The sequence below is a fragment of the Acinonyx jubatus genome, chromosome C1 (assembly GCF_027475565.1).
Source record: "Acinonyx jubatus isolate Ajub_Pintada_27869175 chromosome C1, VMU_Ajub_asm_v1.0, whole genome shotgun sequence".
NCBI classification, from domain to species: Eukaryota; Metazoa; Chordata; class Mammalia; order Carnivora; family Felidae; genus Acinonyx; species Acinonyx jubatus.
In genome coordinates, this window is record NC_069381.1 from 208227501 (window position 1) to 208254986 (window position 27486).

The 27486-nt window shown below is 41.5% G+C and overlaps 1 protein-coding gene across 4 annotated transcripts in view; it reads right to left on the reverse strand.

Moving 5' to 3' along the window:
- Positions 1 to 27486, reverse strand: part of PID1 (phosphotyrosine interaction domain containing 1) — a 229208-nt gene that overhangs the window by 78450 nt on the left and 123272 nt on the right. Inside the window, exon 1 of one of the 4 annotated variants that reach the window (XM_027048577.2) lies at positions 1977 to 2224. The exons of the other annotated variants lie outside the window; for them this stretch is intronic. Coding sequence (XP_026904378.2) covers positions 1977 to 2102 — 126 coding nt within the window. The 5' untranslated portion in view covers positions 2103 to 2224. Of the gene's footprint in view, positions 1 to 1976; positions 2225 to 27486 lie in introns of those variants that run through there. 4 annotated transcript variants of the gene reach the window in all.

Here is a 27486-nt window from a genome sequence, read left to right on the forward strand (position 1 = left end):
TTTCAATGTTTACTCGTTTTTGAGAGAGGGAGAGAAAGCACAAGCAAGGGAGGGGCAGAGAGAGAGAGGGACAGAGGATCTGAAGTGGGCTCCATGCTGACAGCCCAATATGGGGCTCGAACTTGCGAACTGCAAGATCATGACTCGAGCCAAGGAAGTCAGATGCTTAACCGACTGAGCCACCCAGGCGCCCCTGAACCTCGTTTAAGATAAGGCAATAGAGGTCTTTGGAGCCTGTGGAAACTCAGTTTCTTCAGGCTGCAGAAAACCTACAGCTCTAAAACAGTCTGCATTTGTGTGCCCATGGCAAGGAGTCAGAAAAACAACATGGAATTTTCCAGGCAATTAGGGAAGTAGAAAAGCCTGTGTGTCAGCCACACACCAGTTGGCACGTTAATATATGGAAGGCTGTGGCACTGAGTCCCGTGTGGGCCAGTCAACAGACACAAACGGCATCATTATCTCCCAGCAGCTGCCGTGCGCATGCGGGCTCCCCACCACAGAAGGCGTCGGGCAAGAGACAATGGATGATTTAGGTCCTCTGTCAGTATCACCCCGAAAATCACCGCTGGGGGTGAGTTACTGAGGGTGGGCCAGTGGTATAATCTTTATGAGCAGAAAACTGAAGTGTGATCCATTTTTGTTATCACTGTCTGACATAATCATATTTTATATCTTTCGTTAGCACACGGGCATCCAAAGGACACAGATGGGATACCTGGAATCTACTACAGCACGGAGAGGCTTGGCGTCCTGGGCGGGTTCAGGGATGGGAAAAGCAGACCCAATGGATCCGTGTCTGGTGAGCAAACAGCAGGTGCACACGCTGTCCCGCCGGGGCTGGGGTGCATCAGGGAAGCAGACTCAAGTCAGTGCAGCTGTCCGGTGTCATAAACCAATTGGTTCTCCTTTTGACACCCCCGCTGTGTCAGGTTTTGCACCTCATCACACAGGACATATTAATGAGGGCTCCCATCAGTTGCCTCATAACTGGAGGAGTCTCTCCACCTGCTTGTGCTTCCTGGAAGGATCTGTGGGAATGCCCGCCTCATGCCTACATTCCTCCTCTGCAAGACAACCTCAGATCTGTCCCTTTCGTCCCAGAGCCTTCCTGGCCCTGGGGTGGGGGGGGGGGGGGTGAGGGAGGGTGGCGGTGGGGATCAGAACTCAGCCGGGCTGGAGATCCTGGAACCAGAGCTGGGTGTGGGAGTGAGTATAGCCCACCCACTGCTGGGAAAGAGGAGCTGCCAGGAACCAGACCCCGGAGAGGTTAGGACAAGGATGGGATCTGCATCTGACAGGAAGGGTCTGCACTGAGGGAAGAGGCAGGAGAGGTTCCCTGATGCAATGGCGGGCAGGCCAAAGAGCGGTTCCTGGAGCATCGTGGCAGGGAGGACACGGTCACAGGGCAGAGCCGGGGAGGACCAGTTCTACTCACTGGAAAAAGCCATGAAGACCTGAAATCAAAATGTCACAAAATCTGGGGCGCCTGGGTGGCTCAGTCGGTTAGGCGGCCGACTTCGGCTCAGGTCACGATCTCGCGGTCCGTGAGTTCGAGCCCCGCGTCGGGCTCTGTGCTGACAGCTCAGAGCCTGGAGCCTGTTTCAGATTCTGTGTCTCCCTCTCTCTGACCCTCCCCCGTTCATGCTCTGTCTCTCTCTGTCTCAAAAATGAACGTTAAAATTTTTTTTTTTTTAAATATCACAAAATCTTTTTTTTTTTAATGTTTCTTTACTTATTTTGAGAGAGAAAGAGAGAGCAGGGGGAGGGGCAGAGAACGGGGGAGAGAGAATCTCAAGCAGGCTCCTTAATAAATAAAATCCTTAAATAAACTCTAGCCTATCACACTTTAGGAACGGTCTGGGGGAGAGAAGTAATATGATCAAGACAGTGAGGACGGGTGGTCAGTGCCATGGCCTCCTTCCCCCCCTCCCTCCCCTCTGACCTCCTCCCTGCCTGGCCCCCCTGGGACTCACCTGGACAGTCAAGAGGGACCCAAGACAGCAAGGGAAGATGGGAGAGCAGCGGACCATCCCGTCCAGATACTGACATGGAAGGGATTCAGGTGGAGAAGAAAGTTTCCAAGGAAAGTTCTGAGACATCTTCTGTGACTCTCCATTACAAAACTGACATCGAACTAGGCTGGAATTTTTATTGTCTCAGAAATTAAATCGTAAGAAGATACAGTGACAGTGTAGTATTTTTTGGCCCAGAAATCTTCAAAGTTGTATGTTTACTTGAAATGTGCCTTTTAAAAAAAACAAAAAAGGGTAGAAGAAAAGATACGGGGTTAAAGGCAAAGGAACCCAAACAGGGTCACTTTTGACCTCCCACGTCCCAATTTAAGTAACACAAAATGAATTATTTTTCTTATCTTTTCTCTTGGACACATTGAATATTCCATGTGGACAAAACAATGGAAACAATATTCCAAAATGAGACAGAGGCTTACACATTTTAATGGCCTTTTTAAATCCTTTTAAGCCTTTTAATAAAGAATAATTGACTGAGAGGTAAAGTAGATTTAAAACTATCCTGTCCAAGGGCAGCAGTGAGCCTCAACTCCTGATTATATGATAAATTAAAGGACATCAAAATAAGAATGAAAGTAATTTGAAATAACTTGGAAATGATCTTTCAAAAATTGTCTCAAAATGTCAGAGACAAAATTCTAACGAGCGTAGCAAGAAAAGAGAAAAGCTGGCCAAAGCCTTCAAAGATGAGTATCATGTTCCAGTTTCTATGATTGAGGGAAGAGATTAGTGTCTAAAGGTCCTAAAATCTTTAGAGCTCTCTGACAGTAAATTGCACATTATTTCAGCTATTGGAGGGTGTACAATAACTAATTTGAAAATGCTCAGAGCTCTTCATCTGGGATTCCAATACTAAGTCTATTTCATCCATACAAAGTCCCCAGCCTACACTGGTCCACAGATAATTTTTTAAAAAACAAATCTAAACAAAATCTCACCCTAGGAAGGTGGGAAAGAACAACAGAAAGCTTTGAGCCTATTAGAAATGTTCTTTGTATCTCTTCCGACAAGAAAATGCTTCTGATGATTTTTTTTCTCCCATTCATGTCAGGGTTCACGACTCAAACCACTGAACCTCCCTATCAATACACTCAGCTGCATGGATGCGCTTCCCACGTAGAAATGTTTCTCTTAAATACAAGGGGTAAAAGAGTTTCTAACGTGCTTTTAAGAAGAATGAGACATCCTATCTATCTCTGAAAGTCTCATACCTGGAGGGGAGCAATGGAACCCTAAAATCAGCTCACAGATGCCACTGCTTGGCAAGAGACCCCCTCCCCAAAATCAGTTGATTCTGCCTGATAACATGAACCATATTTCACTTTCTCTGTAGTGATTCCGTCTCCGTAACAAAAAAATCAACAGTGTATGCCAATACCTGAATTCCCAACAGAACCTAATTAAAGGGTCTTTTACATAGGATAGCTTCCTAGCAAGCCTCAAACATGACTTAAGCTATAGAAATTTGATTTCGTGCACTTTGGCAGAAAAAAATCTGCTACATTGCATGGAATCCTTAAATGACAGCAATGGAGTCACCATTTGCATGAATTAAGCAGTTCTGCCTACTTCCTATCCATATATATAAAGTGTTGTAGATACCAAAGGTAACCTGTTGATCTAAGATTCTAGAATCTTAAAAACATAAGAGACTCTTAAATATGAAGAACAAACAGAGGGTTACTGGAGGGGTTATGGGAGGAGGAATGGGCTAAATGGGTAAGGGCATTATGGAATCTACTGCTGAATCATTGTTGCACTATATGCTAACTAACTTGGATGTAAATTTAAAAAATATATTAAATAAAATGGTTAAAAAAATTAAAAAAATAAAATTCCAGAATCTTAAAATAAATTAGGCAACGCCCTTTCTTAACTCCATGGCAAAGAAAGAATAAACATATTTTATTCAAAGCCAGAATGGATCTTAGATGGTATCTAGTTCAATGTCATAATTCTATACAGGAGGAATCTGGGAGAGGATCCAGAAATGAAAAGTAATTTGCCTAAAACTTTTACTTACTGTGATGGTCAATTTTACCCTCCAACTTGGCTGGGCTATGGTAGCCAGATATTTGGTCAAACACTTTTCTGGAGGTTTCTATGAAGGTATTTTTTTTAAGATGAGATCAACGTTTAAATCAGTAGACTTTGAAGAAAGCAATTACCTTCCATAATGTGGGTGGGCCCTGTCCCATCAGTCGAAGGCCTGTATAGGAAAGGGCTGACCTCTCCTGAGCAGGAAGAAATTTTGTCAGCAGACTGCCTTTGGACTCAAACTGCAACATCACCTTTTTCCCAAGTCTCCAGTCTACCAACCCACCCTGAGGATTTTGGACTTGCCAACCTCCATGAATCATGTCGCCAATTCATTTAAATAAATGTCTCTGTCTTCTTTGGAGGATGCTGATACAGTTCCAAATTGAAATTAGAACCCAGATCTTTTTTTCCCTCTCTAGGGATGCTTCTGAGAGGCACAGCCATCTTTTTCACCACTAGTTTTCTTGTGCCATGTCTCTGTACTGCATCTGGACCACTGCAATAGTATCTTTTTTCTTTTTTAAAAGAAATTTAATGTTTATTTTCCAGAAAGAGAGAGAGAGAGAGCAGGGGAGGGGCAGAGAGAGAGAGAGAGAGAGAGAAAGAGAGAGAAAGAGAAGAGAAAGAGAAAGAGAAAGAGAAAGAGAAAGAGAAAGAGAAAGAGAAAGAGAAAGAGAAAGAGAGGGAGGAAGACACAGAATCCAAAGCAGGCTCCAGGCTCTGAGCTGTCAGCACAGAACGCAACTCAGGACTCGAACCAACGAACTACAAGATCATGACCTGAGCCGAAGTCAGATGTTTAACCAACTGAGCTCCCCAGGTGCCCCAATAGTATCTTTTTTCAGTCCCGCCCTCTCCAAACCTGCTCTAACCTTGCCACGGATGATCTCCCAGAATGCACAAGTTACCTACCAAGCAACTGCTTGAAATTCTTCAACAGCCCCTTACCTTGGCTTGCACGTCCTTCATAATCTGGGTCCTCCTCACCTTTCCACCCCCCTCCATTCTATTAGAGGCAACTTCATGCTACCCATGCTGAATAACACCTTCCCCTGGGTCCTTCCTCTTCACGTTGGCTAGTCACTGTGACTCAGTTCACATAATTATATCCTCTGAATACTCTCCTCTACTATTTCATCTTTCTCCTCTGAGTTGCTAAAACATCTTATAACCGAACTTTATAATTATTTGGATGCACTCATCTTCCCCTATTAAACTATAAGCTCCTTCAAATCAGGACTTTTGTCTCATGAATCTCTAGGAACGGGCCCAATGCATTTACTATAAATTTTTGATGGATGTATAAAAAGTGAGCATTCTGACTCTTAGCCATGTTACAGTTAATTTAACTGGAAAGGTAAATATTTTTCTGTCCTTCTGTATTATTTTTCACATATGATTATCGAGAGATAAAAAGCTAGGAGTTTGGATTTGCAGCCATCTGAATTGTTTGGAAGAAAAACAGGGTATCTGGAATTTATTTCCAACTGAGAATACAGTTTCTTATTTTATGCCGCTCTTTGATGTGAAGAACTCAACCAATTAACCAAATCAGGCTGCTACAATCTTTATTCAGCTGTGTGCTACTTAAGAATTAAAGGAGGTTCTATAAACTCAAGCAACAATTTGAGCATCTTCAAAAAATTTACTGGAAACTACACATTTCAAAGCAAAATTTAAAGACAGGAAATACGTGAATCCTTCCAGTGGTACTGGTTCCTAATCTGTGTTTTAAAAACCTTTCCCCTAAATCTTGTTCTTTAGACTCTTCCCTGTTCAGAGCCAGGACTCAAACGACTATCAGGAAACCATGAGAACATCGGTTCACAATAATGACACAAGAGATATGCCCCACATCCTCCAGTAATACTCAAAGGGCTACGGTCAAGGTGTTCCACTTAACAATCCAGAACTGCATTTATAAAAAGTTACTACTACATGGATTTTCTACTGGCCCCACGTCTAGTGATGAGTCACCTGAGTGCAGTTTTTCATCGCCTCCTGTTTTCATTTTGCCCTCTCAGTGGCTTCTAAGTGAAATTCAAAAAAATCATAAATAATAATAATAACAACAAATCATCTTAATCATTAGACATTTTCAGCAGGGGGAATTCTATTTATCTTTGTAATGAGCCATGGAGTTATTAGAGAAAAATCAGATCCGGAGACTTCACATTTCAGAGTTTAACCCAGAGGATAACCCAGTTGGGTGATCCATTATCCCAATCGTGCCACAGCCTCCCCGTGCCCCCAGAACTATCACACACTTATCCCTGTGCCTTCTTCCATGACATCACATTCTCCTGGCTTTTCAACCACCACTGCAGTTACTTGTCCTCAGCTCCCTCTGTGACTTTCTTTTCCTCCTGATACATAAATATGGCCTCCAACTGGGCCGCCCTCCATTCTAACTCTTGCCAGAGATCATCTCCTATCATGTATACCTTAACAGACCAAGCAGCTATTTCTTGGTGGCATATCCTCGGCCCTCTTCTCTCACCTGCCTTTTCTTTCTGATGATCTCATCCTCCCACATGGTTGTATACGCCAACTGTGAGTGGACAGTTCCCAACTGCTACCCATTTCTCTGTCCTGAGCCCTGGGTCAATACCGCCACAATTGACATCTCTATATTAATGGGCCTAACTTAGTAGGTCCAAAAGATGACTTCTTGTATTACTGTCAATAAAAAAAAAAATACGTTCTTTTTCTAGTCATCCATTCCTCAGTAAATGAAGGCATGCCACACCACCAGTCTCCCATGCCCCAATCCAAGGAGCTATCACCAAAATCTTCCCTTCCCTGGGGCTCCACCTCCATTCAAGCCCGCCTTCCCAAAACGGTTCAGATCCCTCATGCCTCCCTCCGTGACCACCTCCTCAGTCAACACTAACATTACTGCTCACCTGGATTACTATGAACATCTAACAGATCTCTTATGCAGCCCTGGCTTTCTCCACCGTTCCTTTCTCTCCAGCCAGAGTGTTATTGCTCCTGTATGCTCAGAGCTTTTAAATAATTCCCCACTGCTCTACACAGAGGTCGAAATCACCAAGGCTCTTGCAAGACCAAAGCCAAGACCAAAGATCACCAATGGCTCTTACCTGCTTTTCTCCATCATCTCTTCCCACTTGCTTTCTCACGTCAACCTGTGTCTCAGATATGCCAAGACACTCACTGCCTCAGGATCCTTGCTTGCACTCTTGTCTCTGCCTAGCCTCTTCCCGCTGTCCCTGCCACCACCTCTCACGCTGCTACTCACGTTTCTAGCCTTAGCTAATGGACACCTCCTCAGACTTCCTGAACCCCTGTGCTCACTCAGTTCAGATGCCCTATTTCAGGGGCTCATGGTAGCCTCTGCTTTTTTTTTTTTTTTTGGAAGCATTTACCCTCATTGCAATAATCGTTACTAAGCAGTTAATGATGTACCGCCTGCCTGTCTCTCTCAATAGATTGGAAGTTCCATGAGACTGCATCACTTCTTAGTTTCTTTCCCCCCGTATCTTCAGCGACTAAAACAGAGCCCGGCACTCAAAAGCGCTTGATGAGTAAAATCAATACATTGATGAGTGCGCTGGAAAGGAAAGCGATTTGTTCAATTTCTTTTTCTGCTTCCTTCTGCATTCAGACCATCCACCTCTTCTTGTCCTCCCAATATAGTCACAGAGGAATAAAAGAAAAAGGACAGTGGTGGCTTATCTGGAAGGTCTCCCGTACTCAGGACTGGTGGTAGTCGACAACATTATTTTAGAGGAGCACTAGAATATGACTCTCCATTTCCCCAGGCTTCATAAAAGATTCTTTGTTTCTACTTATTTGCATGTCTATGTGTCAGAAGAATGTCAACAGGATGTCGCTAGTATCATAAGAGGGCAGAAAAAAGTCTAGTTCTGTCACTAGCCAGCTCTGAGACTAGGGGAAAATCATTCAATAGCTCTACATCCCAGTCTTTCTTCTATAAAGGGAAAGGCAATCCTACTGAGCTCATATTTTGAGATGCTATAATGGCAATGCTTTGCAGTAGCAAAAGAAAGAGGAAAGAGAAACCACTGCCCACCCCACATAAACGAGAAAGCAATCCGAAGGCACATACGGGTTTGCTGGGCTATTCAAACAATGTTAACATGTCACTTCTTTGGGGGGAAAACATGAAGCATAAAAAGATTTAAAGTCAAATATATCAAGAAAGTAAAATATCTTAATCCTGTGCAGAAGGCAAGATCTCTGTCGATGAAACGTTGTCTTCTTGAGTCAGTAAAGAAAAGAAAAAAAGAAAAAAGAAAAAAAGATCTTGACCAGTGTAAACAGGACAAGAAATGTGGTATATCTCAGCAGCAAAAGAGTTCTGAACACAGGTATTTGGCCCATTTTATGAAACTACACCTAACTCCAACTCCACAAAATCCAACTGGGATTTCTCAAGTTACTTTCTAACTTATCACTCACAGTTGGTTTTCTTTACCTGACCCACCCTTTTTGTTCCAGAGGGAATGTCATTTGTGGCATTTCAGCAACTAAGGTACAACTCTGAACAGAAGCTTGGGGAACTCATGTAGTCACTTTCTAAAAAAAACAAAAATAAAACTACCATAAATACAAACTCAGTGACAGTGGTGATATTATTTGCATGACGTCTTCTATAACAAAGCACTTTTACACATGTTACCTCATTTAATTCTCAGTATCCTATAAAGCAAGTATGATTTTCTCCATTTTACAATCAAGGAACTAGAACTTAAATCAATTACTTCACCTAAAATCATACTGTCAGTACATGTTTGGCCATGATCCCCACTAAAGTCTAGGTACTTTCTGTTGTACCATTCATCCCTACAAAGAGTAATACCCTAAAACAGCACCCTAAAGTCGTCATGGTTAGTGGGTGGAAATATTTCAAATGCTTTACTTTGTGTTTTATATTCCTTATTTAACACCATCACTGAGGGAAGCTGTTCTTGCCTCCAAAGAGTATGATAGAACTTCTCCTTTGGTTTAGCAAAATATCTCGAGGGGCCACCTGGGAAGAAGGCGAAGTAGCAAAGGGACAGCATATAAAAGAAAAGGCAATGACCTCGAACTACTCAAAATGGGAATAATGAACCAGCCACCTCTGCCTACACGCACAAATGCCTGAAGACAGCACCACACGGGAGAGGGGGTGTCAGTCACCTATTTTCAAATCTCAAAGGAGCAAGGTTCCCCAGGCGACATTTGGGTTGTAATTATAACACAGTACAATGTAGGTTATAAGTTAGTAAGTATATGCAAGTTAGTAAGTAACGTAAAATTACGTGTAATGTAATTATTAATATGTACCTTAGTAAGTCATGGAAGTATAACGTAAGTTAGTAAGTTTAGAAGGGCTAAACATTCCAGTGGTTAAGTGTGTTTCTCCACCTTCTAAACTCTGAGAACTGCGAATGACATCCTCTGAGGCACAGTCTTCATTCTGTCACTCGTTTTTGTTGTGACCAAGGGAAAGTCCCTTTGCCACTTGGACACTCAGTCTCCTCTTCGGGACAGAATTGAATGAGAAGAGCCTTCCAACCTTGTACCTTCTGTCTCTTTTTGTGTGCATGATACCATGGTGTATGGAAGCTGGATAATGGAGAGAAACGAGCTTACTCCTTTGCTGTCTGCTCTGTGGGGCTCTCTTCTCTCTTCTCTCAAACTGTATTTTGGAGAGAGGAGGGGAGGAAGTGTATCTATTTATTTGTTCAATAAATATTTACTGAGTACCTCTAAGAAGCCAGACACTGATCTAGGCGCTAGGGACAGAGCAGCAAACGAGATTAACAGAGTCCTGCCTAAGAAGGATTACATTCCGTGGAGGGGATAAACAATAAAGAAATAAATACGACAGAAAACAGGAAGTGATTGTGGCTGTAGAGGAAAACAATGGAAGGCAAAGGGATGGGGAGTAAAAAGGACCCTGTGGTTTTGGACAGGCTGACCAGGGCAGGAGTCTAAAAAAGCCCCCACCAGAGACGATACGTCTGTGAGGGTAGAGAATGAGCTGTACAAACACCTAAGTCGTTATTTCTAATAAAATGCAATTTTCATAAACATCCTCCAGAGAATCGGTATTTACTTTCCTTATAGTTTACGGTAAATCCTCACCGAGATAAGGAAGAATTTCTGTAGCTGAAAAGTTAATGGAAAAATGTACATAATTTACAACAATCCAGGCCTCTTTTGCATAAAGTAGCAGAGAGATTGTTTCCACACAGTTATTAATTAATGCAAAAAAAATCTACTGCGTGCCTACAACGTTGAAGTAAATGTAGTACGTCCGAGATTAGGCTGAATGGCTCCAACAGACATTTCCATGTGAGGCTGTGCTGGCAGAAAGTCCAGTGGCACCGCATAGAAGCAACAATGGCCCACAGCAATGACTGAAGGGTTTTCCATTGGGATCCCAAGTAGGAAGTTACTCTTCCCTCTAAAAGGGCCTTGCAACTCCTTTCCCCAAGGCCACCATGCCTGGGCATTCTGATTCATTATGGGAGTATGTGCGGCCCTACAGTAAATCGAGATTACAGACAGTTCTAGATTGTTCCAGCATCACACAGCCAGACCATTCATTGATCAAGCTGGTGCCAGCAGCTTTGTAGAGCACACCGAAGGAAAGCACATCTACCATCGTCACTAATGGGTATCAGATTTGAGGGCCTACATACTATTCTGAGCAAGTTCATCAGCAAATAGTATTAACTTTTAGCCAGTCTTCTGTTCTGAAGCAAGAAATGAGACATCTCCGTATAGATGCTGTGGGCTGGAATCAGGGAGAGGTGCTGAGAAGGGGGTCACTGGAACAGTTAAAAGCTATTACTAGTTCCTTGGTAAGGTGACTCGGAACCGGAAGTTGGAACCCACTGTATAGCATCATAAACTACCGAGCCAGGAAACCCACCAGGCAGGGTCACATTTCAGTACTGGAATGGATGAAATGTACCTCACTTTAAAAAAAGAAGACAGAAGGAGAGAAAGAAAGAAAGAAAGAGAGAGAGAGAGAGAGCGAGAGAGAGAGAGAGAGAGAGAAAGAAAGAAAGAAAGAAAGAAAGAAAGAAAGAAAGAAAGAAAGAAAGAAAGAAAAGGAGAGAAAGAGGGGAAGAGAGGAAGAAGGGAAAAGAGGAAGAAAGAGAATAGCTTTATTAGGATGCAATTCACATAACCTACAGTTCACTCATTTAAAATGTACAATTCAACGGATTTTAGTCTATTCACAGGATTGTGCAACCATCACCACAATCTAATTTTAGAACGTTTCCATTGCTCTACAAAGAGACCCTGTACTCATTAGCAGTCACTCCCACAACCCACCCACCCTTCCCAGTCTCAGGCAAACACTAATCTCCTATCTGTCTCTATAAATTTGTCCATTCGGGACACTTCATATAAACAGAAGCATATCATACATGGTCTTTTGTAACTGGCTTCTTTCACTTAGCATCACGTTTTTAAGGTTCATCCGTGTTGTAGCTAGCATGTTATCACTGTTTCATTTCTTTGTCTTGCCAAATAATTTTTTCCACTTTATGGATATATTACATTGTGTTTATCCATTCAACAGCTGGTTATTTGGGTTGTCTGAATTTTTTGCTGTCATGAATAATGCTACTCTTAATATCTGTATATGAGTTTTTGTGGGGACATATGTTTTCACTTATTTGGGGGTTCTTTCTCTTGGGCATATATTCCTAGGAGAATAATCGCTGGGTTATATGATAACTCTAGCTTAACTTTGTAAGGAACTACCAAGAGCATTTTCCAAGGTGGCTGGGCCTTTTTACATTCCCACCAACAGTATATGAGACCCTCACCTTCCCCAGTCCTCACCAACACCTGTTATTAATGTCTCTTTTATTCTAGAATCCTAGTGGGTGTGAACTGGTATCTTATGGTAGTTTTGATTTGCATTTCCCTAATGTTAAAAGACTCTGAGCATCTTTTCATGTACATATTGACCATGTGCACATTTTCTTGGAAGAAATGCCTATTTAAATCATTTGCCCATTTTTAAAATTGGGTATTTGTTTTATTACTGAGTTACTAGATTTCTTTATACATTCTGGATACAAATCTTTTATCAGCTATATGGTTTGCAGATATTTTCTCCAAGATAAATGGACAAAGTAGACCAATGCCAGGTAATGAACTTCCCTTAGCGGGAGCTGCCTTGGGAGGTCAGATTTCTGTCAGGCTCTGCTACGTGTTAAATAAAACACAGCAAGAATTGATGGTAACATGAGATGCTTTCTCAGTATGTGTTTGATAAATTAAAACCTGGGGCAAAGACAAAGTCAAATGAAATGTTTGCTCTTCGGTAATCATGCTGAGTTATTTATTTATGTATGTATGTATGTATGTATGTATGTATGTATGTATTTATTTATTTATTTATTTATTTATTTATTGTGTTCTTCTTGAACTAATGAGGAGTTTCAAAAGTCTGGAGTTTTGTCTTTGGTGGGGGCTACATTAGACATTCACCTCATCATAATCAATCCGTCTGTCCTGATCTCCCACAACCTGGGATGGCTCCATTTTATCCCTGTACTGTTCCTTTTGACTTCTCCCAGGCATTTTACTTATTTAGAGCAAAGGAAATTTTTAAAAAGCATTGCAATAAAAGAAGGAAAAGTTTTTAAAAATGATATGAGATTATCTTAATGCTGTAAACAGGGAAAAATAAGAAAGCACCGAGGTTGTATCTTTGGAGAGAAATTCTGATAGCACCACCTGTAATTAATTCTCTATAATCACTATAATGTTTAAAGTATTTTTCTTGGGGCACCTGGCCAGCTCAGTTGGTAGAACATGTGACTCCTGGTGTTGGGGTTGTGGGTTTGAGCCCCACATTGGGTGTAGCGATTACTTAAAATTTTTAAAAAATCTTTAAAAAATCAAAATTAAAAAAATCTTGTTCTCAGGCTTCATATTTGCCTTGAGTCTAAGCAACAGACGTTGAAAATGCGATTCAGTACGTCTCACATCTGTGACCATAATTCTCACTGATATTTGACCTGCTGTTTACCAAGAAAGGAGAATTAAGAATAAAATCAAAATTAAGTCTGAACTATACATATTTTTTTAAATGAGCTGACAACACTAAATACTCTCAGCTCAGAGATTATGCTGTGCCCGTTTCTGACTGAGTCTAGGGTGGAACGGTAGTCCCCTGAAACAAAATGCCTTTCTACTACCTGTTGGCTAAATATTCCTGCATCAGGAGGAGATCTCTTTGGGTATCTTCTGTTCTAAGCTACATTTCTGAATTTTTCTGTAATGAGACTTCATTTTCCCTTGGGGGCTAATTTTATCATTGGGCTTAGGGTTAAACATCTATGTCCATCTGTGTCATGAGTGTATGTCTGTCGGGGTAGGGCAATGACGTAAATATTTCCACCATTTACTGATACCCAGTTTCCATTTCCGGTATTCAGAAAAGTCACCCTTCCCTGTGTTTCTAAAGTTAGCTTTGGCTCTAAGTCTTGCTCTTGCCAATAAAATTAAGCAACAGTGCTGTGTGTCTCTTTTCTTCTGAAGCATCGTAGAGTCCGTCTATGGTTCTCCGCACTCTGTTCCCTGTTCCTGTGACCTGTGAAATTTCATAGGAAGGCGCCTCTGTCAGCCTGGGTCTCAGAGTAAAGATGACATAAATCAGAGCCCTCCACCAGTGGGCATATGGGGTCCGTAAGAAATAAACCTGCATTGGTTTTGGTTACTGACATTTAGGGAATGTCTGTTACTGCGACATTCCACTCTGCTAAAGGGAGAGAAAAAAAATAATAGTTGCTTTCATTTTTCGCCCAATTCTTCCTCAACACATCTGAAAATTCTCTATTAATTATTCAGGCAACTGACAATCCGAATCGAACTTGATCTGACCATGCAGCAGAACCTGCCTGTTGGAACGTGAAGAAAAAAAAAAAAAAGAAGAAAAGAATGAAAAACATGTTTAGAATAGAGGTTCTACTATACTGAAGTGTGTAAGCAGCCCTCCCCTTTCCTGGCCCCTCCCACGCCCTAAAAACATGCACTGGAGACTCTAATCCATGAAAATAAAAGAGGAGAACAGAGAATTTTGCTGAAAACCACCCCATTTTAAATATGGGACATCGAGTGTTTACCATACTTGATATGTATACTTCATGCATATCTCTCCATTGTAGCCGGTGGGAGGCTGGTCTTCACGCAAAGAGCGGCTGTACCATTAAAGGCTTTCTCCACCGAAGTATATTGAGCATACTGAACAAAATCTGAACCTTCCGTTTCTCAGCAAGAAAGCTCCTGCTAGGCTCTGAAATGGCTACGGACGGCACATTCTTTGGGTGTTATTAAGGGAGCAATAGAGGATAATCCACCTCTAATGTGTTTACCAGGTCAATTTTCTACATAGTTACCAAGCCTAATTTCTCCTTACAGCCATCCCACAAAGATCTTAAAATGTGACTACATCACGAGTTTGAAAGACTCTCAAAAAGAGCCACACCACCTGCCAGATGCAATGGCAAATGTCTCTCAAAGAAAAAAAAAAAGCACAGAAAAACAAGAAGTTTTCATAAAAAGATGTTCCTGCCCAAATTTTCTATGAAATAATGATGATGCATCCCCAAAGGGGGTAGGATTTTGGAGAGAGAAAAATAAAAGAGAATCACATTTGGAGCCAAAGCACTGAGTTTTTCCCATTGTGCTACATGAAAAAAAATGGGTCTGGAGGCAATTTAACAAGTTTAAATTACAACTTGGAAAGTAATAAGCTTTGGCTCCTGAGATGCGCAAGCAACTGGGAATGGTTTGGCAAAAAAAAAAAACAAAAACCTCGTATTCCACATTTCTCAGTTAAATCCCAGACTCACATGCAACCCTTAGCATCGAGGGGATAATATGTGAATTTATGAATCTTCATGCAGGTTTAAGAACCTGAAATTACCAAAATGACTGCCTGAGATATAAATGAGCCTCTGCCTATCATGTAAAATACCGGTAAAGGGAATTTAATGAATACTTTGATTTTAAAACATGATTCGGAAGAGAGCATGTGTAAATATAAACACCAGCATATTCAGAAGCATCAATGTTGTACCTCTGCCTATTTAGTGGAGGTGAATTTTTCTATGTAGTCCCAGATGGATGGCCACAGGCCAAGGGGCCCCCTCATGTTTGCACTTCTTTATTTCATTTTGTTATTAGTCAGAGTGGGCAAGAAAGTTCTTTAATAACCAACATTTTAGTGACCTGACAAAATAAAGGTTTATTTTTGCTGATGCAACCTCCAAGGCTCAGCTTCGTCAACACAGCTGGTCAAGAACCAAGGCTCTCTTGGCTTGTGGCTCCACCCTCTTCTCGAAACTCGGAACCTTCTCCATGGGAACGGCAGAAGGAGAAGCAGATTCAAAGATCATTCTCACATTTAATGGGCCAAGCTTAGACAAAGAATATGTCACATCTGCCCACCTTTTGGCGGTCAGAACTCAGCTACGTGGGACACCTACCCGCCGGGGAGACTGGGAACTATAATCTAGCCATATGTTGAGAAGAGAAAGAGAAAAGATTTGGTGACTTCTTTGTTTCCTCGCTTGGTGAGACACAACCTCTCCATTTTCTCTTCTATAGAACGGGCACAGAAATTGTACCTATGTATTATAACTCCTGCTCCATTTTCTTTTTCCTGGGGACCCAAACTGATCAGACTCAGAACTGACTTGAATTTTAAGAGACTTATGAATGAGCAAGATGTCTAGTTTATTATTGTCGGAGGCTAGAGCTTACCAGTAACCAACTAAGATAACCCTCTCAAGCGTCCCCCAAATTTCATATGTTGAAATCCCCAATGTATCAGTATGTGGAGGTGAGGCTATTGGGGAGTAATTAGATCATGAGGTTAGAGCCCTAACAAATGGGATTAGTGCTCTCATAAGAGGCCAGGGAGCTAACTAGCTCCTTCTACCAAGTGAGGACACAGCAAGAAGACAGCCATCTGCAACCAGAGAGCTCTCAATTGGCCAATATATCAAATTGGCCAGCACACCTTGATCTTGGATTTCTCAGCCTCCCAGACTGTAAGAATAAATTTCTATTGTTGATAAGTTTATGATATTTTGTTACAGCGGTCGAAGCTAACTAAGACAACCCCTTTCTTAAGTCAAAGTGTCTAAAATGCAAACCAAGCCATTGGAAGGTGACGTTCTGAGCAGGAGGTAAGAGAAAAAGGACATGGGCTAGTCTGAAGGTGTGTCTTCTTCTAGATCAGGTGACCAGGGTTTCTCAACCTAGACATGACTGACGGCACGCACATTTCTTTGCTGTAGGGCTATTCCATGCATTGGGGGATGTTTAGCAACAACATCTCTGGCCTCCACCCACTAGACGCCATTAATACCTCCCCAGTTGTGAAGGCCAAAACTATCTCCAGACATTGTCAAATGTCCCCTGGAGGACTCACTCACACCCCTCATCTTTGAGAACCACTGTTTTAGATCACTAAAAAATATAACAAGCTAACCCAATCCACTCTGTGACTGGAAAACTCTTAGGACAATATCTGTCTATCTGTCTTTCTGTTTCTCTCTATCTACCTCTGTTTCTGGAACAGTCTGGGAAACCGCTGCCATGTACCTGTTCTTGTGTCCTTCTTTGCATAGCCTCCATGGGGCTCATCTACCTCTAAGGACACAGGCTTCCTTCAGATACGCTGGTGCTGGTGATGAGGTTACACATCCAGCCTGTGCAGTGAGAGCTGTCAGGGGCTCCACCTGTGTCTCCCATTCCCTATGACGTCTATGTCACACATTTGTTAGGGGGTAAATGACTAAGCAAGTTCCCTACAAAAGGTAAACGGATTGAAACATTCACACCAGAGTCCCCCAGACTGCACACGCTCTCAGTCGAACCGCTAAAGGTATTTCCAAGAAGGCAGTAAAGACCCCTGACATTTGTGAGGTCATCACAGGGCATTTATTCAAAGCATAATCCCGCTTAGGCAAATGCATTCCTTTTAAATTTCCTCTAAAAATTCAAGCAGAAATACATTTTAAAATCTTGGCTCAAATAGCTGCACTGAATTTTCTCCTGTAGACTAGCTGTTGCATTTCAGCAATTAGGGAAGGGGCTCTCTGATGCTGGTGTAACTGTACAATGTTCCAAGTATTTCAAGTTTAAATGTGCAAAGAGATTTATTTATCACTTCCATGGCTGAAAGGAGAATCTTTGATAAGGGAAAAAAAAAAACTGTTCAAAGCCAAAGAATCCTTTTATTTGAATATTGTGGACTTATTTCATGAAGACAAATCCTTGGAAAAACCAAGCTATTTAATGAACAGTACATCAACACTGCGTTAAGAACTGTGGGCTTCTCTTCTTTTCAATTTACTTTTAAATCAAAAACTAAAAATCATCATCATCATCATCATCATCATCATCATCACCATCTTGCCTGAAGTATCTACTATTGCCCAGGTCATTTATATTCATTATCTCCAGTGCTCACAAATACCCTATAAATACATATTTACCTATTTTTTTTTAAACGAGGCCTAGAGAAGGTGGATGATTTACCCAGGAATGCAAACTTGGTAAGTGCAGAGATGGGACTTGAACCCAAATCCCCAGGACTCCAGAGCCCACCATGTGTGGGTTATTTCCGCCAAGCCATGAGGGCTCCAAAGGAACATAGTTTATTGAAAATTCTGTATTGGCAACTTCCAGCACTTGTACATACCAAAACCTCAATGTCACTATTGTAGTAGACAGTCTCATTTTCATTTCATTGCCAGGCAGTTATCCTCAACTGGAGAATGTATCAGGTTCTACGTAAGTATATTAAATCCAACCCAGCTATTTAGAAAGTATTTATCCATTCCTATCTTGGACTAGTAGCTTAGGCAAACAGTTCTATGAAGAAGCATATTTCTAACCACAATCTGATGTGTCTATATCCCCCAAGTGAGTCATGGCCTCTTCCCCAAGAGTCTGAGCAGAAGGAACAGAAGAAAAGGCCACGCTTCTCTTTCTCATTTCACCCTGTGTGGTGACCACACAAGCTTAATAAGGGAAGTGGCTCCTCTGAAGAGCAGCACCCACGGCTGGGCTGTGGTGTTCACTCTAATTACAATGAAAGTCTGTCCTCTGCCCAGTGGGCTCAAGTAACCATGGCAACCTACCGGCTACGTGGCTCACACCAATTACAGCACAGAAGCTACGACTGGCTCCACCCAGAAACTGAACTGGTCGCACAAAGAAGGAAATATTTCTCAAGGACACCTTGCTCTTCAGTAGCCACTGGCAACTTTGCATCTTCTCAGCTGTATCACCAAAATAAATGTCAGTTCACTTTTCCCAACTGGTGTTAAAAGTTGTCAAGCGTGATACCCTTGAACTTTCATTATAACGGAACTGGGAATCGAAGCTCTGAATAACTACATCATGAAGGGCCGGGTAGGAGTCATTTCAATGGCTCTAGAGCCCTCAGCCCATCTGGAATCCTGTACACATGCACGTGCCCTCACGTTTCTGTGGCAGGCAGAACTTTCCCCACTGAGGGTGTGAACCCTAGCAATGCCCCAATGCCCGTGCGATGTTGACAGCAAGAAAAGGAAAGTGCCCTTCGGAAAGTTCCTGTTTACTTTCCTTAAAGAAAAAAAATATATATGTAAGTCTTTAAAAATATCATCTTTGGGGCGCCTGGGTGGCTCAGTTGGTTAGGCATCCAACTTCGGCTCAGGTCACGATCTCACAGTCCATGAGTTTGAGCCCCGCGTCAGGCTCTGGGCTGACAGCTCAGAGCCTGGAGCCTGCTTCAGATTCTGTGTCTCCCTCTCTCTCTGCCCCTTCCCTGCTCAAGCTCTGTCTCTCTCTGTCTCAAAAATAAATAAAAAACATTAAAAAATATTTAAAAATAAAGAAATAAATAAAAATAAATAAATAAAAATATCATCTTTAAGAAATATCACATGAGCAGTAGTAGAAAGTCAGTGGTTGAATGGAAATGAGGATAGTGGTGATTTTAATAGTCGCTGTGGAATGAATGTGAGCAAGATAAGTAGGGAACTAGCAGCTTCCTTAGGTGAGTTCATGGGTCTATCTGAAGTTGGCGACTAGGGACATTAAACTTCCCAATCCTTTCTGTCCACCTCTCCCACTGGGTTCCTGGAAGGCTTAATCCCGTTTGTGTCACTGGCATCTAGCTCTGCTTCTGGCATGAAGTAGATACTCATAAATGTGAGCGTTACTCAAGTGGAAACAGCAACATCATCGTGCCTGATGTTCTGGTTTGCTGGGGCCACCATAACGAGGTAAGTGGCTTAGCAAACTAAGTGGCTTAAACAACAGAAGTTTATTGTCTCACGGTTCGGGAGGCCAGAAGTCCAAAGTCAAGGTGTCCACAGGGCCATGCTAGGGAAGGATATGTTCCAGGTCTCTCTCCTAGCTTCTGGAATTTCCTTGGCTCTGAGGCAGCAAAACTCCCCCAGAGCCACAAGGCACTTTCACTGTGTGCATGTCTATGCCCAATTGTCCCCAGTTTATAAGGACACCAGTTATATTTGATTAAAGGCTCTCCCTACTCCAACTTCATCTTAACTAATTACTCTTACAACAACCCTATATCCAAATAAGGTCACATTCTGAGGTACTGGGGGATAGGACTTCAACATACTAATTTTGGTGGGATGCAGTTCAACCCATACCACATGAGCATAAGAAAACTTTAAGTAAACACTAGACTATTCTACACACACACACACACACACACACGCACACACACACAAATCATTAAGAGTAAAGAATCCCCATTCCCACACAAAAATTACCACGACAGCCAGGCTTTAGGAATGATTTATTTCCTATGAGACAATAGCTCAAGCAAACTGTCCATTCTACCAAAAGCTACCACAAAATACTCATGTGGGACTTGAATTTCACTAACTAATCCTGTTTAGCAATTAAAAGCCAACGTCTCAGGGGTGAAAAGAGTCCTGAGTAAGTCACACGGGTAAATAGAGCAAACTTCAGTTCTTAAAGAGGCTCAATGTTTTCTAAAAGAGGCAACAAGGTTCAGGAAAAGGAAGCCCTCTTAAGGTTCTGGCTCCACTGTGCTCATGTGAGAGGCAGTCACCATACTGGAGAAATCAAGTAAACAGTCAACATTATAAAAGTACTTTCGAACCCACAAGTCAGTATAAGTAAATAAACATGAGAAATCCAGCTTTTGCTGTCATTATTGGTGTAAGCTTTCTATCATAATGATTGTTACCATTGTTACTCGACAACTGTCACAAATCTTTATGTTATTACCGGCATAGACTGCTAAAACTTTGAACCAAAATGCTAGAAACCATTAGTTTGTCTCTGATACGCACTGTTTTTAATTTTGCATGAATGAGTTTGAGATTCAGGTTGCAAATTAATCCAAGCTCATTATGTAATTAAATGTTTGATTAGGAGCAAGAATTAACATATCACACAGAGGCATATAATTTTGTGAGACAAACTATGTAATCCCGATGACGAGATTCACCATGGCAATTATCTGACCCATCCAATTCAATATGTAATTCGAAATGGTTTTACGTGTTATCGAAAAATGTAGTTATTAAATAGATATACCAAAATGTTATGCACTGCAATGTGCACTTTAAGAAATACGTGGGCAAAAGTTGAGCGCAATCAAAGCGGGCGTTTAAAAATATAGAAAAGCAAGAAAAGATAAGGCTGGAATCCTAAGGGAAGGATGAAATGTTGACAGTTTTGTCACGGCAAACACTAGGTACTTTAAGGTTTTTTTGTTTTTTTTTTTTTAACTTGGTGACATTTGGAAATGGTATATGGAATGCGTTTTTAATCTTTCTGGTTATCTCGGTAAAATGAAACTGGCTGGCAGCATTGAAACTGAAGATTGATTTGTTTTACCCGCCAGATGCAATCTCTGTGAATCAATCCGAGGTCTACAAGTGCAATTCTGTTTGCTACTTCAGGAGCTGGACGGCCGGCAATTGTTCACAGCTGCTTCTAATTACACCTTGATCCAATAATAACTAAAAATTGTTTAACACTGCGGCAGCAACTATTTAAGAAAATGTGCGAGATCAATAATGGGAAGTAACACTTTCAGGCATAAACCTGCATAAATTAGAACCTGGGGAAAACCCAAACACAATTCAGTAGGTGGCACTCTTCACTCAGCCAGAATTCTCTTCATTATGCATGACTGGATTACTCTCTCTATGGCAACTACCTCTATTCATTTATCCGTGGAATTCTGTGTCCTAAGTCAGTATCACCATACTAACCTCAAACATATCGTCTGGCTTCATCTCTTTGAGATACATAGCCCAGATTAAACACACACACACACACACACACACACACACACACACACACACACACAATCTGTTGACAACAGGTGTAAGAATAGAAAAACAGCTTGATTTCTTCTCAAGTCCTTAGATAATCAGGTCAGGGTAGTGTTATTTGAAGGTAAATTCATTCTTTACACCCATTAAAAACAACCCAAGTGATTTGACCTCTTCCATTAGTATTCTCCAATGAGCTAATTAAAAATATTTAAATAAGCCAATGAGCAGGTTTCTCACCTCGGCACTATTGACTCTGGGGCTGGAAAATTCATTGGTGAAGGGATGTGGCAGGGGAGGGTATCCTATATGCTGTAGGCTGCTTAGCAGCATCCCTAGCCTCTACCCTCTAGATGCCAGGAGCACCTCCCGGTTGTGACAGCCAAAAATGTCTCCAGACATTGTTAAGTGTTTCTGAGGACAAAATCATCTCATTTGAGAGCCATCAGTCAGTCCTTTACACTGAAGACAGATTCCTGGCTTCATGGCCAAGGACTGATCTATTCTACTAGCATACTTTCAATAACAATGCTCATCACCCTTTTTATCTGATTCCAAAAGTTGATGCATGTGCACCATTGAAAATTTCGAAGCTATAAAAAGCACAAAGAGGAAAACTAAAAGCCACCGGTAATCGTCCCATCCTATCATAATGATCGTTACCATTTTAAGTGTATCATCTTATTTTTTTCTGCATAAAGATGCACATAGGACGTGGGTAATATTTATTTCATTCATTAAAACCTGAGGACCCTATAGCAATTCTATTTTTGTAAAGAGGTCTTTTATCTCTAAATATATACTCTGTCATTAAATACTCAATTAAGCATGATTTTTTTTTTTTGTGGCTACAGGGTATTCTTTCCAAGAGATCTATCATCATTCTTTTTAACCAAGCTCTTCTATTGGGCTTTTTTATGTGATCCCAAAGGTTAATGTCAATTATGTTGACTATGTTCACTTGGGATGAATCCCTACAAATCGAAATTTTGAGGACTTAGCTATTTTAGTTCTGCCTGTGCTCAGAGTGAGCAAAAGAAGGAATGATGAAACGAAGAAGGAAAAAGGGCAGAGGAAGGGGAATACAGAATGGAAGGAAGGGAGAGAGAAGGTAACAAATGAGAAGGGATAAGGTGAGGGGGTGGCGTAGGCACAAGAGGGGGAACCACAGAGGGATGGAGGGGAGGTCTAAGAGAGGGGAAGCGGTTGCAGTAGAAGCTGATTTGGAAATGAACTCAGCGGGCATCCTTCCCGCTTTCATTCTCATCCAGTCTTCAGGTGGTTGGTGTGGTTCACCCTCCTACAAAAATGATACTACTCCTGTGCTCCATGCAGAGAGCACACACTTGGAATTACTTTTCCTCAATCAATTCTTCCTGTGACTAGCATACGGTGGTGAAATCGCTACATGAAATACGTGAGAAACCTTGAAAATATTATGGTAAGTATACGAAGCCAGACACGAAAGGTCACATACTGTATGATTCCATTTGTATAAATAGCCATAAGAAGCAAATTCACAGAGACAGTAAGTAGATTAGTGGTTGCAGGGGCTGGGGGCATAGGAAACGGAGACCGAATTCTCAATTGGTGTGAGATTTCCTTTTGGAGTAATGAAAATGTTCTAGAAGTAGAGAGCGGTGATGGTTGCACAACATTATAAATGTGCTAAATGCCACTGGATGATACACTTTGAAATGGTTAAAATGGTCAATTCTAGGATGTGGTTTTAAAAAGTTATGAATGAAACCAGTTATAAAGGAATTTCTTCTAAAATGAAAAGCATTTGAGTTTAGTGCAGGGGATTTAAAAAGTAAATAAAAATAAAGCTAGAGAAGTGACAGCTATCTTATAGAGCACCCACTACCTATCACTGTCTTATCATGACCACCTTGACAAAGTAGCATTAGTCCCATTTTGTAGATGATGTAAAAGAGACTCAGAAGGGTAAGTTGCTCAAGGACAGGCAGCTACTGAAAGGCAGAATTAGAATTTGCTTCTGAACCCAAAAGCCTGTGCTCAGGAAAGAAAACTAGGCTAACTAGATGGATAAAATCCTTGACCGTGGCCTTACACGCACATTTGCCTCGTGAGTTAACTAGACACAGATCATCCACATAGTCATTTAGGAAAGAAGAAAAGTCCCTGCACCAGCTGCCTGATTGAAATTTTCTGTCTCAAAGGAGGCACTTTTGCTCAGCAGGAAAAGAAACAGGATAAAAACACAGCACACGACTCCAAATCCCTCATCTACAACCAGCCCAGGAGCACAGGAACATCTTAATCTCCCACTTTTGCCAAACAAGACATAATCAACCAAATTAACTAGCTAGGTCATTAGGGTTGGGAGCGAACATCATGAAAAAAACAAAGTTTTATGTATATACGACAGGCTTCAAAAATCACTTTTTTCTCTCTTTTTCCAGCCCTATAGGTATATAGTTGACATACAACATTATGTAAATTCAAGGTATACATGTGATGACTTAAGTACATCTATAAACTGTAAACGTCTATCACAATAAGGTTAGTCAACACATCCTTCACCTAACATGATTACCATTTTTGTTGTTATGGTAAGAACATTTAAGATCGACTATCGTAAGAACTTTCAAGAATACAGTATTGTCCTTTTTAAATTTTTTTCATGTTTATTTTTGAGAGAAAGGGAGACAGAGGTCAGGGCAGAGAAAGAGCTCCCTCTTTCGGAGACACAGAAGCCGAAGCAGGCTCTAGGCTCTGAGCTGTCAGCACAGAGCCTGACGCGGGGCTTGAACTCACGGAAAACGAGATCATGACCTGAGATGAAGTCAGATGCTTAGCCGACTGAGCCACCCAGGCACCCTTGCAATACACCATTGTTAGTTATAGTCGCCGTGCTATACGTTAGGTCCCTGAAACTTATTTACCTTATAATTAAATTCTTTTACCCTTTGGTGATGCCTCCCCATTTCTTCCACCCTCTAGCCCCACAGAATGATCAATCTGCATTCTGTTTCTATGAGTCCATTTTTGTTTTTAGATTCCACATATAAATGGGATCATAAAGTATTTGTCTTTTTATGCATGACTTATTTGCATAATGCCCTCAAGGTGCATCCATGTTGTCACAAATGGCAAGACTTCCTCCCTCTTTATGGCCGAATAATATTCCATGAATATACATACCAAATTTTCCTTGTCCATTCACCTATTAATGGACACATGTGTTGTTTCCATGTCTTACCTATTATGAATAATGCCTCAGTGAACATGGGAGTGCTGACATCTCTTCCCAACAATAAAGAAATAATTTTCTCATGATGTTCATGGCCAGATGGCAAACAGACAGAAAGGCTTAATAACACTAAAGCATCCCAAGTCAAGAAGGAAACTCAGAGTGGCAAAAAACGACCCGAAGCCAAGATGGTCATGTTTTAAAGACGGTGAAGAACAATCACGTGAAATGCAAAACTCAGATTATCAGACTGTGAGCAACAAGGTCAAGTTATGCTTGTTGATTAATTAATGAAATGAGGTCTGAAAAAGTGGTCAGCAGATGTGGTAGGTGGTTTCCCAGATGGTCCCCGGCAATGCTCGCCTCCTAGTATTCATGCCCTTATATAATCCTCTGCCCTTGAGTGTGTGCGGGACCTTTCAACTGGCTTCTAAGGTGCCACTTCCGAGTTTAAGTTACAAAAAGACTCTGTCTCCCATCTTGCTTATCATGTCTTGCTCTCTCGTTTGCTTGTCCTGATAGAAGTGAGCTGTTCCACGAAGAGGCTTTTGTGGCAAAGAATTGAGGAGATCTTGGGGTGCCTGGGTGGCTCATTCAGTTGGGCATCCGACTCCGGCTCAGGTCATGATTTCACAGTTCGTGGGTTCGAGCCCCGCGTCGGGCTCTGTACTGACCGCTCAGAGCCTGGAGCCTGCTTCTGATTCTGTGTCTCCCTCTCTCTCTCTGGCCCTTCCCTGCTCATGTTCTGTTTCACTCTCTCTCTCAAAAATAAATAAACATTTTTTAAAAATTAAAAAAAAAAAATTGAGGAGATCATTGGCAGACAGCAAAGCAACTCGTTCCAAGCACCTGCAAGGAACTGAATCCTGCCGCCACCACCGCCTGAGTGAGCTTACACATGGAACTTCTCTCAGCTGAGCCTTCGGATGAGGCTGCAGCCCCAGCCAACAGCCTGGCGGCAACCACAGGAGAGACCCTGAAGCCGAGAGGCGGCCAGTTAAGCTGCACTTAGATTGCTACACCACAAAAACTGTGAGATAATAAATGCCGGTTGCTTTGGTTGTGAGGTAATTTTTATACAGCGACAGATAACTAGTATAAAAGAGTTTTCTGATATTTCACTGGTTAATAAAGAGAATCATTTCAGAAATTTAACATTCCTTGCTCTTGGACTTAGCCATATATTAATTCTCCCAAACAAATTTCCTACATACAAAAATAGCTTCTTCTGCCTCTTTATGTGAATGAAGGATAATGGGTTACTTACTTTCCATTAAAAAATCAATTAAGGATCGGCACTTTCTCTCTTTGATTTAAATCTATTGGCCAGCTATCCTGAACTTCATAATTGATGGAAATTGACTACAGAAATTATAAGCACTGTTTGACCCCCTGAGAAAGTTCAGACAAATATTCCCTCAAAATTCTCTGCCCTATCTTAACCAAAAACTATCCCCTGCAGTAGTGGAGAGCAGCAGTGATAGAAAACATTAAGGAGCATGTTCATATATCCTATTTCAGAATGTATCACATACGTTTATGTTTCTCTTGTAGCAATGAGCCATACTAAAGCCTATGCCGCAGAAAAATTCAACTCCCTCAAGGCAAGGTATTTCGTCCTACTAAGCTTTACTTTGCTCATAACAGTGAGGGGAAAAGACAAAGGGAAGATGATGGATTTTTTTACACTTAAGAGCTTTAATATATTAAGTTCATGATCTTTTTTTCTTTAATCAGGAACTTTTGCATATGTCATCAGTTTCAAGTAAAATAAACTGCACAAGGCAATGCCCTTTCTGATTCCTCATAAATAGCTGCTCTATTTTATACGTTTGCAGAAGCCCAGGAACAAAAGAGCAGACAGAAAAGAAAGATTTCGGTCAAATACGCTATGCGTATTCATATCGGTAAGTAGCCTGTAACATATGTGCTTTAATGAAAAGAACTGGGGGCCTTGAGTGCAGAAATACAAAGCATCACCATTTATTCTTTTATCATTCTACACCATAAAATACATTTAAGTTAATTTCCAACAGTAAAGATGACATTCATCTCTTACCAGAGGACTGTATTAAATCAAGGACACTAAATTCAGTCTGAGGTTTCCAAGTAGATGTTAATGGTTTAAATACAATCATTCCTGGCTGAAGGCAGAGAACTGAACAAAGGCTTGAACTCAATACACTGTAAGTTACATCAGTCTTCGAGTGACGAAAGACAAAAATAAAGTAAGCAACCAAGAGGACAAGCAGACATTTCTAGGCAGGAATGAATGGAATAGGTGGACTTCTGTCAAAATGCATCTGCTTCAATTATGCAGGTAATTGAAGCTCCATAAACCAGCACTGAGTTATGCCTCCTGTAAATGAAGCACTTTGCTGAGCTAACTTATAAATAGAGGCACATCAAGGCCATTACAAGCGGCGCTGACTGGATGGGCTCCCCATTTTTCTCTTTGAGAGACTAGAATAAAGCAAGGGGGAGACTTTGCTGGAACACGGGTAAATGCACCTGTTATTCTCATTCTAGAGCAGACAAAGCTTTTCCTTTGTGCAGATGTCTAGAGGGCCAAATGCAAACAAAGGGGCATGGATCTCCCTAACATGATTCTCCACAGAAAGCACTGGACCTCGGCTAGAACTGGGAAACCGTGTGCCTGGAGCAAGGCAGACAGGTTCTCAGGACCCTAGAGGAAAACCGGCAGCAAATGGTCTGTTGCCTCCATGGTCAAATCAGAGCTGAAACAAGTCTCTGCCCTCTTTTTCTGGAGCCTTGGAAGGAGGGAGGGAACAGTGATGGTCTCATCAGCAGGTGCAAAGCCTAGCACAACTGATACGCAAGC